General features: G+C 36.2%; 1 protein-coding gene across 2 annotated transcripts in view; it reads left to right on the forward strand.

Moving 5' to 3' along the window:
* Nucleotides 1–18,155, forward strand: part of cltcb (clathrin, heavy chain b (Hc)) — a 53,299-nt gene that overhangs the window by 6,824 nt on the left and 28,320 nt on the right. For both annotated transcript variants that reach the window (XM_087282921.1, NM_001194978.1), the window contains 13 exon segments: nucleotides 163–370; nucleotides 3,780–4,048; nucleotides 4,177–4,338; nucleotides 4,438–4,551; nucleotides 6,799–6,972; nucleotides 12,338–12,535; nucleotides 12,626–12,826; nucleotides 14,282–14,434; nucleotides 14,540–14,662; nucleotides 15,065–15,202; nucleotides 16,362–16,526; nucleotides 17,029–17,209; nucleotides 17,945–18,108. In XM_087282921.1, coding sequence (XP_087139047.1) covers nucleotides 163–370; nucleotides 3,780–4,048; nucleotides 4,177–4,338; nucleotides 4,438–4,551; nucleotides 6,799–6,972; nucleotides 12,338–12,535; nucleotides 12,626–12,826; nucleotides 14,282–14,434; nucleotides 14,540–14,662; nucleotides 15,065–15,202; nucleotides 16,362–16,526; nucleotides 17,029–17,209; nucleotides 17,945–18,108 — 2,250 coding nt within the window.

Here is an 18,155-nt window from a genome sequence, read left to right on the forward strand (position 1 = left end):
TTCATTCAACAGTTTTTTTCTCCTCAGTGTCAGTATAGGGTGCACATGAGAGAGTAATTAAATTTAAATTGACATTTTTTGGTGAACTAACCTCTCTTTTAATGTAGATAGTAGAAATTACAACCTATCAATAGTGAATAACCTCTCCGATGCTTCTTACAGCTCCAGAACCTGGGCATAAACCCAGCGAACATTGGGTTTAGCACCCTCACCATGGAGTCAGACAAGTTCATCTGTATCCGGGAGAAGGTGGGCGAGCAGGCCCAGGTGGTGATCATTGACATGAGTGATCCCAATACACCCATCCGCAGGCCCATCTCTGCAGATAGCGCCATCATGAACCCGGCCAGCAAAGTCATTGCACTTAAAGGTAAGACTAAGTGCTGTTGAAGATATTTAGAATGTGGGGGGATGCATTAAAGCATGGATTTTTGAAAAGTAATGATAATTTTTGGAATGAATATAGAGCCTCTTTTTCTGCAAACCCCTCCCAACATTATATACATTGCTACTGCAGTTAATGATACACATTTGGCTGATCGAGACACTTTAGTGTAACATAGTGCATTACCTTTGTGTTGTGTCAAATGACTTAAAATACCATCCATATTTCCAAGACATGAATGTTCATATTCTAATTAATCTTTGTCTCGTTATGTATCAATTTGATTAAGTATAGCTTTAAAAATGCTCATTGGAAATGTCCTGCCGTCACAAATGCTTTGTCTGTTCTTGCTTGTTTTTGTTCTTTTTTTTATTTTTTGTTTCTTACTGCTTTCTTATGTTTGCAGACGGTGAGTTCAATTTCATCACTCCTGAGTTGTGGGCTTTTGAATTGTGAAATGTGGGGTCAATCTGAATGCCTTTTGAAGTTGAATGATAGGTTAGCCATGTAAGGAGGGGATCGGGATGGTGTCACATGCATGTAACTTGGCAGTAGTTTGTTTTCTTGTTTAGCCTCAAATTAGATCTGTTTATCTATTTGTTGTTGTTGTTTTTGTTAGTCAAAACAACAATATTCAACTTTTTGATTTATTTTTCTGTGTGTATTGGCAGTTAATGCAAGGCCCGATGTCTGTAAAGTGTTAGATTTGCAAAGCGAATGGAGATCTATATCACTCTGCAAGTCTATTGTGAGATTTGGATTATGATCTAGAAAAACAGGGCAATCAAATAAATATTGAATATTGTATTATCATCTTGGTGCAGTTCTGATTTGTGTATTTTTATTAGAATATCTTGAGGAAATAACTTCAGACGTTTGGGGTCAGAAAGATTTGATTTCTTGAAAGTAATACTTCAACAAGGATGCAAAAAGTGTTATTACAGAAATGTGAAATAATGTCATGAAAAAATTAAACTAAAAGATATACTGTAATTAAAATACTGAATCATTTTCAGCAATGACACATTCATTTTATCAAATGTGACATTTAATTACTACATTCTGTTCACATATGTCTAATATGTAAATGTAAAGATGAAAGTTTATTTACACCAATATTTTTTACTGTTACTGTTTTATTGTATATTGGACAAATAAATGCAGCCTTGTTGAGTGAAAGAGATTTTTTAAGCTCGAAATTATGCTGACCCTAATCTTTTGAATGAATTTTTGCAATTTAGCCTTGCTTTATGTTATAATATTTTACTAATCATTGCACATAATGTCAGATAATAATAAAAAAATTAATAAAAAAAGATGTAAGCTCCTACTGGTTTAGTCACTGTAAATTATAGTGACCCCAAAACAATATTGGGACCTGTCATGTCTGAATGACATTTCTTTGTATAAAAATGTCCAAAATTGAAACCATCTTCAAAAGATTATGCTGACTAATTTCATATTATTTGTATAGAAACAATGAAATTAATAATAAAAAATGGATATATTTGTTTTCTTTTAAAAACAAAGGCTATACTTCTGTACCTCTGGCTTAAAGTGTCCTAATGTATTTTGGGGCCACTTAATCTTATTAAAAATAATGTGTTTTTATTAGAACCAATTTTATTTTAAGATGTTTATACACGTTTTAACAAATGCTAGTCTGAGTAATTGAGGTAAGGGGGTGATTTAAGTTATTTCTGACAAGAATGATATTACAGTTTTAAAGTTTCCTCTTAATCCTTGTGTGCTGTTCAAATTGACTACCCTTTCGTTATATTGGTGGCTGTTTTTGCCCTGTTGACTTTCATTATAATGACATTTTTTGATTGGAAACCCATGACACCATACAATCATGCATTCTTGATTGTTGGTGGTTTTCCGTCGTGGGAAGATGTAAAATTTGTCATTTTTTCTGTTGATCATCAGTTGGCAGCATTAATCCTTTAGATAGGCCTGTGTAAAAATTGCCTGGCTTTTATATGGAGTTCTACGGAGTAAAACAGCAGATTATAGTGTGTGTGCGCATAAATACATTTACTATGTTAAGATGTCCTGAGAGCAGAGGTGCTTATTTTGATGCGAAAATGTCTTACAAGCTCACAAGCACATACACTACACCAAAGACTATAGAATATGCAAGACATGTCATTTGTATGGTTTTGAAAGAAGAAAATTGTAACGGTCAGTATGGCGAATAAAGCCCAGCCTTCTAGTACAGGAGCCAATCAGTGATTGATATAGACTGAAGATTCTCCAGAGGGGCTCTTACCAGACGTGAGTTTCAGCAGATTTTGTGTGATTTGAACGTTTAGAAATTAAACTAGTAAGACAGTTTTGTTTAATGTATTGGTGATTCCTAATATGAACTTTCGTCGCAAGCTTGGCAAACCATTTTGGAGAATTTGATGTTTCCCCATTCAAACAGAATGCCCAAGCATACAGCCGGAGAAGTGTTTGAAAGATGGCCGGCAAGTGAAATTACTTGCCTTTAACCCTTTCAGGCTCAAATTAAATTTTAGAAACAGGCAAAATCTATGCTTTTAACTGTTGCAAATCAGCAACGCCTGCCTTGAGAGGGTTAAGGGACTTTGACTATACTCAAATACTATTGACTATAGAAGGCAGAAACTACTCTTTTTTTTTTTTTTTTTTTTTTTTTTTTTTTTTTGCACTGCAAAAGTAAAAAATCTAAATTGTACCACTTCCCAATAGGGAAAACCAGCAGCAACCAAGTATGCATGATTATATGATGTCCTGACTTTGCAATGAAAATATTTTATTTGAATGGAAGTCAATGGGGCAAAAACAGTCACGAACATAAGAAAAGGTTGTAAATTTGCCCAGTGTGTATTGTTGAATTTTTAAAAATTGCCAAAGCATTTTCCCAAAATATGTGTCAAAATAAGATTTGAAACCAAAAATCATTCCATTTGCTGAAACCCAGATAAAGTTGTGGGCAAATTAAGACTCAAAATCACCCTAGAGTGGATGAAAACATCCCCAACAGCGCACAAGGGTTAAGCAGCCTGCATTGCATTGTATGTTGTGCAGACTGCAGAGTAGAGACACCAGTTACTAATGAATAATTAATAAAGCATACTAGAATTAGAACATCACTAAAAAAACTGTCAAACTAAATGCAGATCAAAACCCAATGCTTGTTGTTTGTAAATGTTTGCAGTGTTTGTCCTAGCTGTACTTTTTGCACTGTAACTGCTTTGTCTTGTCCATATCTTTGTCTTTACTTTCCAATTACAATTTAACATAGACATCACACTATTAGCCTTACGCTTTGATGTCTGTATGTTAACTCATTTTTAATCACACCATTTGTGAGCCAAGACAAAAATATCGACGTCTTATTCAACTGCCGTCTGTTCCTAAATTGCAGCGGCAAAAACCCTTCAGATTTTCAACATCGAAATGAAGAGCAAGATGAAGGCCCACACCATGACCGAGGACGTTTCATTTTGGAAGTGGATCTCGCTCAATACCATAGCACTTGTTACAGACAACGCGGTCTATCACTGGAGTATGGAAGGAGACTCGCAACCCATCAAAGTCTTTGACCGACATTCCAGTTTAGCGGGCTGTCAAATTATTAACTACCGCACTGACGCCAAACAGAAATGGCTGCTTCTGATCGGAATTTCAGCACAGGTATAAATGACAAATTTGGTGTTGTTTGGTGGATGTAATTGCCTTTCCCATACTCCGCAAGTAAGCTGCATGAAACCGGTTGTCGTTTTCCTGCTGAAATGCCTTTTTTAAAAACCTTTTCCTGTCAGCAAAACCGTGTTGTGGGCGCAATGCAACTTTACTCGGTGGACAGAAAGGTGTCACAGCCGATCGAAGGCCATGCTGCTGGATTTGCTCAGTTTAAAATGGAGGGAAATGCTGAGGAATCCACACTTTTCTGCTTTGCTGTTCGGGGGCAAGCAGGAGGAAAGGTATGGTAGGGTTTTTTTAATGATGAAATGGCAATCATTTTAGTAGAATTTATTACAAATTTAATGCTTCTTTTGCTGATTTTTTTCTCCTTGATATAGTTGCACATTATTGAGGTTGGAACACCTCCAACAGGGAATCAAGCTTTTCCAAAGAAAGCAGTCGATGTGTTTTTCCCTCCAGAGGCCCAGAATGATTTCCCAGTTGCCATGCAGGTATTCATAGTTTAGAATATTTCAGGCATTTTATTCAAACTTGTTTGTTGGACAATTAAGGTTGATTCAATGCTATTGTAAAAGTAGCTCAAACTCGCACTCATTCGGGCAAGAAAGGAGCAGGAACTGGCCAATATTCAACCCCTTTCATCACAAAATAAGCAGAGTTTTTCCATGGGACTTTACTGTAGACTGTATGGACTTGACACTTGTAAACACTAATGCTGTCAGCTGTCAGCCCCGCACACACTAGTCTTCGCAGAGGTCCAGCTTTCCAGCCTCCGGCGCCTAGACTGCAGTTCTGCACAAGACGTTTGGCCATAGGAGAAATGGTTGTCCCCAACTGAGCCTGGTTTCTCTCGAGATTTTTTAATTCTTCACTTTCGCCAATTGGTGAAGTTTCTTCCTCACCACTGTCGCCACTGGCTTGCATGGTTTGGGATCTGTAGAGCTGCGCATCGATGGATTTGCTCTTCAGTGTTTGGACTCTCAGCGTGTTTTCACACCTTTGAATCGATTCAGTTGTTCTGAAACAGGGATTAAAATTGTTACCTTGTAGCTCTTTGCTCTTGGTGCGGTTCACTGTCACACTGCAGAAGTTTCTAATCGGACCAAAAGAGCTAAAACAAGTCACGTGTGAGTACACTCTCCTCACATTGGTCAGAATGTCAGGGTTTATTTTGCAGAAGAGCGAGGATAGATGCCGTGGGGAGTGGTGATGATATTATTTGAGGACCGGGAGGGAGACTCATCACTCGTTTGCGGGCATCCGGGAGACTCCTAAAACTTCCCGCCCTACTCATAATTCTCTCTTCATCTCTCCTATTACATATCCATAAAACACTGTGATATACCGGCGCTCAGATCAAATCGCTTTAACACTGCAATCGATCTGCTCTAGAGTTCGTTTCAATCGAGCCGAGATCAAGGGATCCTGGAGCAAATGATTTGGCGCGGATCCTAGCGCGATTGCTGGTTTCACATATGCCAAACGAACCGCTCTAACTGGGTAAACGAGACCGGTTCCGAAACAAAAGTCTAGGTGTGAAAGCACCCTCAGTAGTGATTATTAAACCACACTGAACTGAGCTAAACTGAACTTAAACACTAAAAACTGAACTACACTGTTTCAATTTACTTTGATCTTCTATGTGAAGCTGCATTGACACAATCTAAATTGTAAAAGTGCTATACAAATAAAGGTGAAGTAGTCACTGCCACCAAGCTGACCAATCAGAGATTATGTGTTCTGTGTCATTGCAACTTGCAACATGTTTTGAGAGCTGCGCATCAGGGTCCGGCGAAGGGTGTGCAACTGTGCCAAACCCACAGTGTACACTCAGATATATATAGGGGTTGGGCGATGTCGACCAATTTGGCATCACATGATGTCTAATGTGAAACATTGCCATGGATGGTATTGTCGAAGGCAGCGGTGAATGAATTATTTATGAATTAATTCATAATGAACAGAATTAACAAGAATAGCTGTGCTGTGTTCTCACAGGTGTTGTCTGATATGGCACAGATGATATTGACATATAACTCATTATTTGCATACGTTATCTTAATAGTAATACCGGTCTTTTCATGAGCTGCAATATTAGTTTCATCTCTGTTAATGCATGCTCTTATGTTTAACAAATTAAATTTTTTTAAAACAATTTTAGGGTCAAAAATATTAGCCCCGTTAAGCTATATATTTTTTCGCTAGTTTACAGAACAAATAACAATAACTTGCCTAATAACCCTAACCTGCCTAGTGCCTAGTCAACCTAGTTAACCTAGATAAGCCTTTACATGTCACTTTAAGCTGAATAGAAGTGTCTTAAAAAATATCTAGTACAATATTATTTACTGTCATCATGGCAAAGATAAAATAAATCAGTGATTAGAAATGAGTTATTAAAAACATTATGTTTGGAAATGTGTTGAAAAAAATCTGCTATCTGTTAAACAGAAGTTGGGGGACAAACAGGGGGGCTAATAATTCTGACTTCAATTGTATATATTGATTTTATTTATATATATATATATATATATATATATATATATATATATATATATATATATATATATATATATATATATATATATATATATATATATGTCCTAAAAATATATTGTCCTAAAATATACATTATATATAGAATAAATGTTATATATGTGCTTTATTAAATTTTGTACATATTTATTTCGAAACTGCAAAACACTCAAAACATTTCCTTTTGTCATGTTGTTTTCTAGATAAGCTCCAAACACGATGTTGTGTTTCTCATCACCAAATATGGCTACATCCACCTGTATGACCTTGAGACGGGCACCTGCATCTACATGAACAGGATCAGCGGAGAGACCATATTTGTCACAGCCCCTCACGAAGCCACATCTGGAATCATTGGCGTGAACCGCAAGGGACAGGTACATCTGCTTTGTCTGCTCTTACTGTGGACAGAACCAGGAGAGTGGCGCATCTGCATTGTTTCAGCTTGAACATTAAGGGTTGTTTGTTCAGCACATTTGAATGAAGCAGCTGAGCTCATTCCAGACGCAGCACCAGGGCTTTGTTTCCATACAGTTGACTTTCCTTCTACTTGTGCAAACAGACTAGCTTGTGTTCTGTTATCTACTGTAACAGGATGCCATCGGTTGATGAATTATTTTGGAGCTCAGACCCAAGTGTCATTAAATATGCAGAGAGAGCACTGAAATGTGATGCCAGATCGGTGTTAGTCTCCTGTTTGTTTTTTAAGAAAACTCCTTGATCAGACCGCAAGACTAGGTCGAAACTAGGGCTTGTGATACAGTGTTTGTGATGATTTAGCCAAATAAAATATGTCCTATTGACCTTATTCTAAAATGCGGAAGTGCGCCTGTCTTCGCGATTGTCTTAGAACTTCCGATTCAGTCGCCTATGGGAGAAATGACTAGGAATAATAAACGGCAGAAAATGGTCAAACTACTTACTCTACAAACAAATGTTTGCATGACTACACAGACCTAGTAGAATAATATAATAAGAAAATATCAAATTGCAACATCAAGCAGCGTAACGAGCAGTTTTTAACGTTAAAAAATGAATGGAAGTGAATGTGACCGGAAGTCGCGAGACAAATGATTCAAATGGCAGCCACCGCTCGTCGGCGGAGAATAAGGTGAATAAACCCTGATTATTGCAGTAATTTTAGGTTGAATTTCAGTTTTACAAAATATCTTATCATTAAATTGTTGTTTAAGGGTTAGGTACTTTTTAAAATTCAGCCTGAAAAAATCGAATTTATTTTAATTAAGTCAAGCCACGATGAGATTGTTTATAGAAGATGCCGCATTAGACACACAAGACTTACACATGAACATTTACTTAAAGTAGAAGAATCCTCAAAATGTCTTTATTGCAACAGAAACCCAACTGTTAAACATATTCTTGTGGAATGCCCTATTTTTAATATTATCAGATAACAATTTTTATCTGGAGAGACATTAAGTGAAATATTTTTAAATGTGAATCCATCTAAAATTTTCGAATTTTTATCAAAAGGAAACCTTAAAAAACTGTTTTAGATTTTTATCTTATAAATTATCGTTATTATTATTATTTATGTATTTTGCCTTGTATATCATTTATTGCTGTTGATGCCTTTAATTATTAGGACATTTGGATAATTATAGAAAATTGGTATTTATAAAATGTAACTTAAATGTAAATGTAAATGTAAATAAACTTGATCCTTTTCTTTTTTTTTGCCATGACATGACCATAGAAGCTGAAATGGCAATAAAATTAAAACTCTCTTTCCCTCTTAAGGGTTAAGTACAATTTGGTTTTAGATAGAGATTTATTTTAATTTCATTTTATATTTATTTTGGAACAAATTTGCTAAAATGTTTCTTTTCTATTTACATTTTTTTTTACTTGTTTATGAATTTTACCAGGAAAATAGCCACCAAAAAAATCGACTGTGTATTTATAAAGTTTCAAATAGATGTTTTAATTTAAAGTTTGCCCTGCTACCTTACTTTAAAAAAAATAAAGCTAGATTTTATCATATCAAAATAGGCCTGGAATAAAAAATAAATAGAAATAGACAATTGAGTTTTTTTATTGATTTTGTAATTTGAGTGCATAAGTAGGGCGTCATATGCCTAAGATCTAACCTTTTAAAATAATATACAAAAGTTCCTAGAATCCTTATGTAAGATATTCTTTACAACTTCAGAATACTTACTGTAAGTGAACCTGCCCTATCAATACAACTGTATTATGCCAAAAGACTATATATCATATCAAAATTACTGAGATATGTCAAAAGTCTATATATATCATATCAAAATTACTGAGATATGCCAAAAGTCTATATATATCATATCAAGACTACTGAGATATGCCAAAAGACTATAGTGTAGTATTAATATTATAACATGTATAGTTATATAATATGAAAATGTACACAGTGCTATATTGTTGATTTCAATTCATTAATAATTTGCAAGTAATTATTTTTAAAAACATATTACTATTTAAGATGAAATTTAATTGATGTCGAAGTGGCTATTTGTTTTAAACATGGTTGCTGTTTGGTTTTTATTTCTTGGGGATTCTAGTCAGGAATATCAGAAAAAGATAAACAATTCCAACAGTGGAAATAATTCTACATAAACCTAATACAACACTATGAATATGGAAAGTTTTAATTAAGTCAATCAAGCCAAAGATTGTCTTTAAATTCTTTATTACCTATACCTGGATCACTGCTTTTTCTCCCTCAATCTCTGTGCGTACTGCATCAGTAAATGGGGATGAAGGAATCCCTGTAAATAACAGCGTTTGTTGATCCCTCAACACATACAGCGAGAACAGCATGTGACCCTCAGTAGGAGGCAGAGACGGTCCCTGTAATCCTCTTACTGCATGTCTGTGATGTGTTTGCTGACTGATGACCACTTCAGCTCTTGTCACAACCTCTGCTGCAGACTTAAAGAAGTGCATAATGGGATAGTGGCCCATTCATCTATGCATTACCCCAAGGGTCACTTTAGATGCTTATAGCTCTGGATCAGCATCATTTGGAGCCAATCAGTGTATTATTAGGTGCATATGAATACAGATTAGCCAGCATTAGGGCTAATGTGGCAATGCAACAGAGATTATGGGCTGGTCTTGGCCTACAAGAGGTTTGTTTACCTGAAGCCAAACAAGCTGAAGCATAATATACAGAAAGGTAACTCAGAGGTCGCTTGCGAATGTACGATGTGGCTTTTGAAGCATCAATGAAGCCTGACAGGAAAGGGAACACAAGTTAAAGTTAAAGTTAGTTTTTTATTGTTATTATGGTAAAAATGTAATTAAATAATTTGTAAAAACAAATACAAATAATGTTTTAAGAAAGCAGTAATTTCCAGTATTGTGCTACGAAATGTATGAATCAAAGTATTATGACATTTTTAAATAATTAAAAATACCAAATTAATACGTTCAATTTTAAGATTTTAATATAACTTGTTTAATATTACAGTGTTTTTTAACCAAATAAATGCAGTCTTTTTGTCTCAAAGAAAATTGATTTTAAAAAATCGTATCATACGATATCATGATACAGTAATTCAGTCTTTGTTCTTTAGAGCTGTGCAACGTGGCAATATATATCATAAGAACAAAATAAAAAGTCTATTGTTTCATATCATGCTGTCTACTTTGATGTTGCTAAATAATTGTTTATGGTAATATGATTTAATCATTTGAATGAGTTCATATTTTACATTTTGCTTTTTATTTAGCAATATTTATTTTATTTGTTTTTTTTATGTTTCATTAATCTATTGTACATTGTAGATTCTTAATCAAACATTTGCCCTGAAGTTCTAAGTGAGAAAAGTAATCACATATCAATGAGTACAGATTTGCGCAATTAAAATATAAAAAAAGAAAGGTCCTTTCCATATGATAAATATAAACCACATGAATTGACAGAAAAGTTAACTATATTGTGATATACAGTGTATCCACAGGGTTTTAAAAAGCTGATCAATCAATTTAGAGAAATTTAAGGCCCTAAAAAGTGTAAAAATGGTATTTTACATGGTATTAATTGTTGTATCATTTTTGATTATACAATGTATAGTTGTATAGTCTTAGCTGACACATTGCTACAATATTGCATGGAGGTTGGGGACAACTGGGGTGGTGGTTCCCATTTTTAAGAAGGGGGACTGGAGGGTGTGATCCAACTATAGAGGGATAACACTCCTCAGCCTCCCTGGGAAAGTCTATGCCTGGGAGCATCCGGCCGATGGTTGAACCTAGGATCCAGGAGGAACAATGCTGGTTTCACAAGGCCGTGGTACACTGGACCAGTTTTATACCCTCACCACGATGCTCAAGGGTTCATGGGAGTATGCCCAACAAGTCTACATGTGTTTTGTGTACTTGGAGAAAGCATTTGACCGTGTACTTTGTGGCACTTTGTGGAGGGTGCTTTGGAAATATGGGGTCAGAGGCTCTCTGTTCATACAGGGACGAGACTGCCCTTAACAGATTAGGAGATTGGTTCACATTGCCAGCAAAAAGTCAAACTTGTTTCCAGTTGCATGTCTGTTTGTAATTTTTATGGACAGAATGTCTATGCGCAGCCTTGGGCCGAAGGGGGTCCAGTTCAGGCCAGGGACCACAGAATTTCATCTCCGTTATTTGCAGACAATGTTGTTTCTGTTGGCTTCATCGAACATGGACCTTCAGCATGCTCTGGGCCGGTTTGCTGCCAATTGTGACACGGCTGGGATGAGAATCAGCACCTCTAAGTCCTATGCCATGGTACTTCATCAAAAAAGGTGGTTTGTCATCTCCAGGTTAGAGGAAAGTCCTTACCCCAGATGGAGGAGTTCAAGTATCTCTGGGTTTTGTTCACGAGTGGGGGAAGGATGGAACTGAGATTGACAGGTGCAGTGGCAGCAGTAATATGGCTGATTTATTGATATGTCGTGGTAAAGAAGGAGCTGAGCCAAAAGGCAAAGCTTTTGATTTACTGGTTTACTCGGCACATCCTTCTAGATAGGGTGAGGAGCTCTGTCAGCTGGGAGGAGCTCGTAGTAGAGCTGCTGCTCCTCCACATTGAGAGAAGTCAGCTGAGATGGCTCGGGCATCTGTTTCAGATGCCTCCTGGATGGTAAGGAGGTGTTCCAGGCATGTTCCACCAATAAGAGGCTTTGGGAAAGACCCAGGACACGCTGGAGGGACTATGTCTTTCGGGTGGCCTGGGAACACCTCGGGATCCCCCCAGAGGAGCTGGAGGAAGTGGGAAGAGGGAAGTCTGTGGGTTCTCTCCCTAGACTGCTGCCCCCGCGACCCGGCCCCGAAAAGCGCATGAAAATTAATAAATATTAGTGGTGCCGTTTAGTTTATGAAATCACTAAAAGTCTGCTGGATTTGACACCACGCTGTTTGTTTACTGTGGTAACAACCAAGGCAACATCATTATTCCTGCTGTTCTATAGGCGCCACCTGCTGGATCAACATTTTAATTCATTACATGAGTAAAGTTCCTTACAGTCACTATTTAGTAAATGTACTGCAAGTGAATATGTCGCAAATGTTACTGGTTGAAACCTTAAGTGGTGATGAGTTCTTAAAATAGGTTGTAAAAGTTGATTCCTGTAAAAGTCTGATTCCTGTATATACCCTCATATAGCTATCAGAATACAAGAGGACTTTTATCATGATATGTGATTTTTACCCTACTTCTAGGTACATTTTTATGTCTGACAATGTTTTTGCTGTCTGCCCATTTTTCAGGTTCTGTCTGTGTGCGTGGAAGAAGAAAACATCATCCCTTATATCACTAATGTACTGCAGAACCCAGATCTGGCCCTCAGGATGGCTGTCCGCAACAACCTGGCAGGTGCAGAGGAGCTCTTTGCTCGCAAATTCAACAACCTCTTTGCTGGTGGAAACTACTCTGAAGCTGCCAAAGTGGCTGCCAATGCACCAAAGGTACAGCAGACTGCATCACAAAGCCCAAATCCTCATTAGTCTCTGTCAGGCAAATATGGAGCTTTCTGATTGGCTGTTGGGTTCTTCCAGGGCATCCTGCGCACCCCAGACACCATCCGTCGGTTCCAGAGTGTTCCTGCACAGCCCGGTCAGACTTCACCCCTGCTGCAGTACTTCGGGATTCTGCTGGATCAGGGCCAGCTGAACAAGTTTGAGTCATTGGAACTTTGCAGGCCCGTCCTGCAGCAGGGCCGCAAGCAGCTCCTGGAGAAATGGCTGAAAGAAGATAAGGTACATCCACTTAATATGCATACATATGTAGCAGTTAATACTACACAATCATTTGAGAATCAAAATACTGATCGTTATTGATGCTGGATTACCAAGGCATGAGTACAAGCAAAGAGGCAACATTAAATTATTAATGGATTGATTGATTGTTAATAGATTGATTAATAGATTTAATGATGGATGCCTGGAATAAAAGGTGTATTTATGGATGCATGAATGGAGAGAATGATGGGTTGGTGGATGAATAGATGTAACGATGAATGGGCAATGGAATGATGGGTAAAGCAATGGATAGAATGATGGATGAATGTAATGTATGGATGGATGGATTGATGGATTAATTTAATGATGTATGATGGATGCCTGGAAAAATAGGTGTATTTATGGATGCATGGATGGAGAGAATGATGGGTTGGTGGATGAATAGATGTAACTATGAACGGGCGATGGAATGATGGGTGAAGCAATGGACAGAATAATGGATGAATGTTATAATGTATGGTTGGATGAATAGAAGGATTGATGAATAGATGAATAAATGAATGGATAAATGGGCAAGGCTAACTCACATGCATTGTGCATGACTGACTGGAGCGCTCGTAATTAGATCAGGTCAGCAATCTGAGGTCAAATTTTACCTAATCTAAATTAAATGTTTTACAATACTAACTCAACTGCAAATTCAAGTACAGAATAACTCAGTGTACAATGTCCCTCAGTAAATTAAACAGTCACTTACAGCCTCTGCCAACTAACAGCCTCCCCCAGGTTTTATTTCCTTCTTGTAAACATGACCTTTGTCTAACACTAAAGTAACTTATACAAATAACATCAGTTTATACCATAAAATGGTTAGTTTTGTTTAATATATTGGACAGAATATATGAAAAAAGGATTGATTTATTAATTGTGACACCAATCATACAGAGTTTATTTCTAATAATCCTTTTTCTATACAATGTATAGAAAAGTGGCTGCCCCATGGGAAACTTATTCATGGGCAGCTGCTGTGTTGCATTAATAAAAATTAATAAATTGCAGTCAAAAAGTCACTAGTCTGGTTTAAATATATTGTTAGAAGCTAACACTTATGGAAAATACAAATCTCAAACCTGATTTCTTTAAATAAACACTTCTCGAAAACACACAAACGGAACAAAATCCAAAATTGTGCATCTTTACTATGTTAAACAAGATTTTAAAAATGGTCAATTTAATCTCTGAAGTATTATTATAGTCCCTTTTTGTTGCTTTTCTGGAATAACGAAGATAATGGTTATGGTTGATTTATAAAAATTATCCATGCTGTGATCACAAACAACTATAATAGCATGAATTAATTAATAAAATATAATTTCTAAAAAGGTTAAAACTGCTGATATATTTGTAAATAATTTCATTTTTGGTTCACTTTTGTGGTTTTTAATGAAAAGCTGCTGTGTTTGTATTTTGTAGTTGGAGTGTTCTGAAGAGTTGGGGGATCTGGTGAAGTCTGTGGATCCGACTCTTGCTCTTAGTGTTTATCTGAGAGCCAACGTTCCAAACAAAGTCATCCAGTGTTTTGCAGAAACAGGGCAGTTCCAGAAAATTGTACTGTATGCAAAGAAGGTGAGTTTGAAAGTGTTTCCTTATCCTGCTCTAAAAACTGCTTTCTTTGTGTGAGAGATCTAAAATTTGAGTGCCGTTCTCTAATGTGCGGCCATCTGTTCACAGGTTGGCTACACTCCAGACTGGATCTTCCTGCTGAGGAACGTCATGCGGATCAGTCCAGAACAAGGCCTGCAGTTCTCCCAAATGCTCGTTCAAGATGAGGAACCTCTGGCTGACATTACTCAGGTCTAGGAGGATATTGGATTTCCTCTGATGCATCTATTTAGTTTTATTAATTGTTTTTTTTTTTTTCATTTAATGTGATAGTTCACCCCCAAAAAAGAAAATTTACCCACAGTTTACTCATTTCAAAGTGGTTCCAAAATGTTGAGTTTCTTTTTTCTGTTAAACAAAAAAGATGATATTTTGTAAAATGTTGGAAAACAATAACCACTCGCTTACATAGTAGAAAAACAGATACTATTGAAGTCTATGGTTACAGGTTTCCAACATTTTTCAAGATATTCTCTTTTGTGTTTAACAGAAAAACGAAACTCAAACAGGTTTGTGCCGAATGAGTAAATGATGACACAATTTTCAATTTTGCGTAAACTATCCCTTTAAAAACGAAAAAATGTTTTTCTACAGATCGTGGACGTGTTTATGGAGTATAATCTGATCCAGCAGTGCACTTCTTTCCTACTGGATGCCCTGAAGAACAACCGGCCCACCGAGGGTCCTTTGCAGACTCGTCTGTTGGAGATGAACCTGATGCATGCTCCACAGGTGCCCATCACAAACATCAGTGCCACAAAACTCACTTGTTTATAGTGATGAACTGAAAATATTCATCCAGGCAGCAGAAGAAAAATTCAGTAGTGTTTGATCAGCTTTTTTTCTTTATTGTGGCACAACAGATTGCTTTAGCTTTGTTAATCTAGCAACAGTAGAAGCTACTAAAATAACCCAAACAAACACAACTGAACATTAAAAAGAAACTTATGTGGATCATACTTTGTTTAATCCCTAAATCAGTATTTCAACCATGGTTAATAGTGTAGAATGTCATGTAATCCTACTCTGACTTTAGAAAAGCAATGCATATAGCGTAATAGTCAGATGAAAATTAACTATATGTACTATATTAATATTCATATTCTTTTCTGTAAACTAATGATGTTTTTTTTTATTATTTAATGTATGGTTGAGTAATGTATTGAATAAAATGTATGTTTAAGTAAGTTTTTTTTCCCCCCGAAACCAAACCATTAAAATATTTATATTTTAACAATAAATTGGAGTTGAGACAGAATTGTATAACTAAATACAGTTGAAGACAAAATTATAAGCCCCCCTGTGAAATTAATTACTTTTTTTAAACATTCCCCAAGTGCTGTTTAACAGAGAGATTTTTTTTTCAGCACATTTTTAAGCATAGTTTAAAAAACTAGTTTTTAATACCTAATTTATTCTGTCTTTTGAGGACAGAATGAGGACAAAACAATGTTACTAGTTATTTTTCAAGATATTAATATTTAATGCAATTTAAATAGACTAATTAGGTTAACTAGACATGTTAGGGTAATTAGGCAAGTAATTAGTCAACAATTCTATAGCCAATCAAGAAAATAAATTCTGAAGGGGATATTAATATTGTCTTTGAAACATAAAACAATCCATCCCAGCCAAACTAAAATAAATTAGAGAGAAAAACTGTAAATAATGTGAACGATTCACAAAAATATATTTTAAAGAATTAAAATAGGAGTGATAATTATATATCTAAATGTTTAGTTAAATATTTAGGTTATTTTTAATTACTTCAGTTTTGATTTCAGTGTTTGTTTATATTTAATAATTTTGTTTTTGACTATTTCAGTATATTTAAGTTTTGTACCATACGTAACATGCTAGTTTTGTTGTTGTTTTGTTTTGTTTTTTTCAGGTGGCAGATGCCATCCTGGGCAATCAGATGTTCACTCACTATGACCGGGCTCATGTGGCACAGCTGTGTGAAAAGGCTGGTCTTCTTCAGAGGGCTCTGGAGCACTATACTGACCTTTATGACATCAAACGAGCGGTGGTCCACACACACCTGCTCAACCCAGAGGTATAACATACAGTCTGATTCAGCTACTGCACTCAGCGCTCTTTTATTAGTCAGCTGTCCTCCAGTTGGCCAAAACTAAGTAAGAAGCCAAACCTAGTAAGAAACCAGGCTTAGCTGAGCTTGACAAATTCTTCTCTGACTAAACGAACTTTGACTGCGTCGCACATGCAATCTAGTTGACGACAAACTGCCCTTTTTGTGGCACAAACCAATGAAATAAATGGGTTTTATAGTGCAGTGTGCGTTCAGTGTGAAAGCCATTTACCAGTTTACCAAAACTCTGAACGTTGAAGGCTGTCTGTGCTTTATTGGTGTTTCATCGATAAAATTCAGTATTTTGGGTTCAGGATTTTATTTTTGCAGCAACCTTGCAATATTAGATATTTATCATCTACAATAATATTTTAGTTGCTGTTTTTTTATTTGCCAGTTGACATTGTCACTTGTTTTGCAAAAAACATTTTGTGAAAGCTTTTACTGATGTGTTGTGCTCTGGTTGCAGTGGCTGGTGAATTTCTTTGGCTCTCTCTCGGTTGAAGACTCTATGGAGTGTTTGAGAGCCATGCTGTCTGCCAACATACGGCAGAACCTGCAGATCTGTGTCCAGGTGGCCTCCAAGTATCACGAGCAGCTCTCCACACAGTCCCTCACAGAGCTCTTCGAGTCCTTCAAGAGCTTTGAGGGTAACCATACTAAAATGTTTTGTATACCAGAACTGAAATTGAGACCGGGTTGTGTTGCCTGAAGGATCATGTCTCTTTTTTTAACTGTGTTTGTGGATCTCCATATTTGTGTATTTGCTCTGACTTGACCTTAAGGAAACTGTTATTTCCACCTAGGAAACCATAATTTCCACCAAATAGCCAAGTATATTTTAATGGTTAACACATGGAAATACTATACAAATAATATAATACATATTTTATAAATATAATCTGGTACCTAGTGCTTTATATATTTGGCTATTTCAAAATATCCTCATTATTTACTCACACTTTTACAACTTTTATGTATTTCTTTCTTTTGTTGAACACAAAACAAGGTTTTCTAAAGAATGTTGGAAAAAAGCTGGCATTGGTTTTCATAATAGGAGCATAAATCTATAAAAGTCAATGGCTGTTTTTCCAACATTCTTCAGAGTATCTTCCTTTGTGTTGAAGTGTAGAAAGAAGCTCAAAGAGGTTTGGAACAAAAAGTGAACATTTTCAGAAGGATTGCTACCCCTCTAAATGAGAGTTCTCATTGTATTTTTTGGTTTATTTAATATCTATTTAATATATATTTTAATTAAAGCGCATCATGTTTCTACAATATATTTTAATGTTGAGAGCAAAAGCGTTATAAATGTACTATTTGAATTGAACCCAATCATGAAAATGATTAAGATCTCGTGAACATTATATGATTGTTCTCTACAGGTCTGTTTTACTTCCTGGGCTCCATTGTGAACTTTAGCCAGGATCCAGAGGTTCACTTTAAATACATTCAGGCTGCCTGTAAGACTGGTCAAATCAAAGAGGTGGAGAGAATCTGCAGGGAGAGCAACTGTTATGATCCTGAGCGAGTGAAGAACTTCCTCAAGGTGTGATACCACAATAAGCTCCTGAATTTACTTTTTATCTTTTAACA

The sequence above is a fragment of the Danio rerio genome, chromosome 15, assembly GCF_052040795.2.
Source record: "Danio rerio strain M-AB ecotype USA chromosome 15, GRCz13ab, whole genome shotgun sequence".
NCBI lineage: Eukaryota > Metazoa > Chordata > Actinopteri > Cypriniformes > Danionidae > Danio > Danio rerio.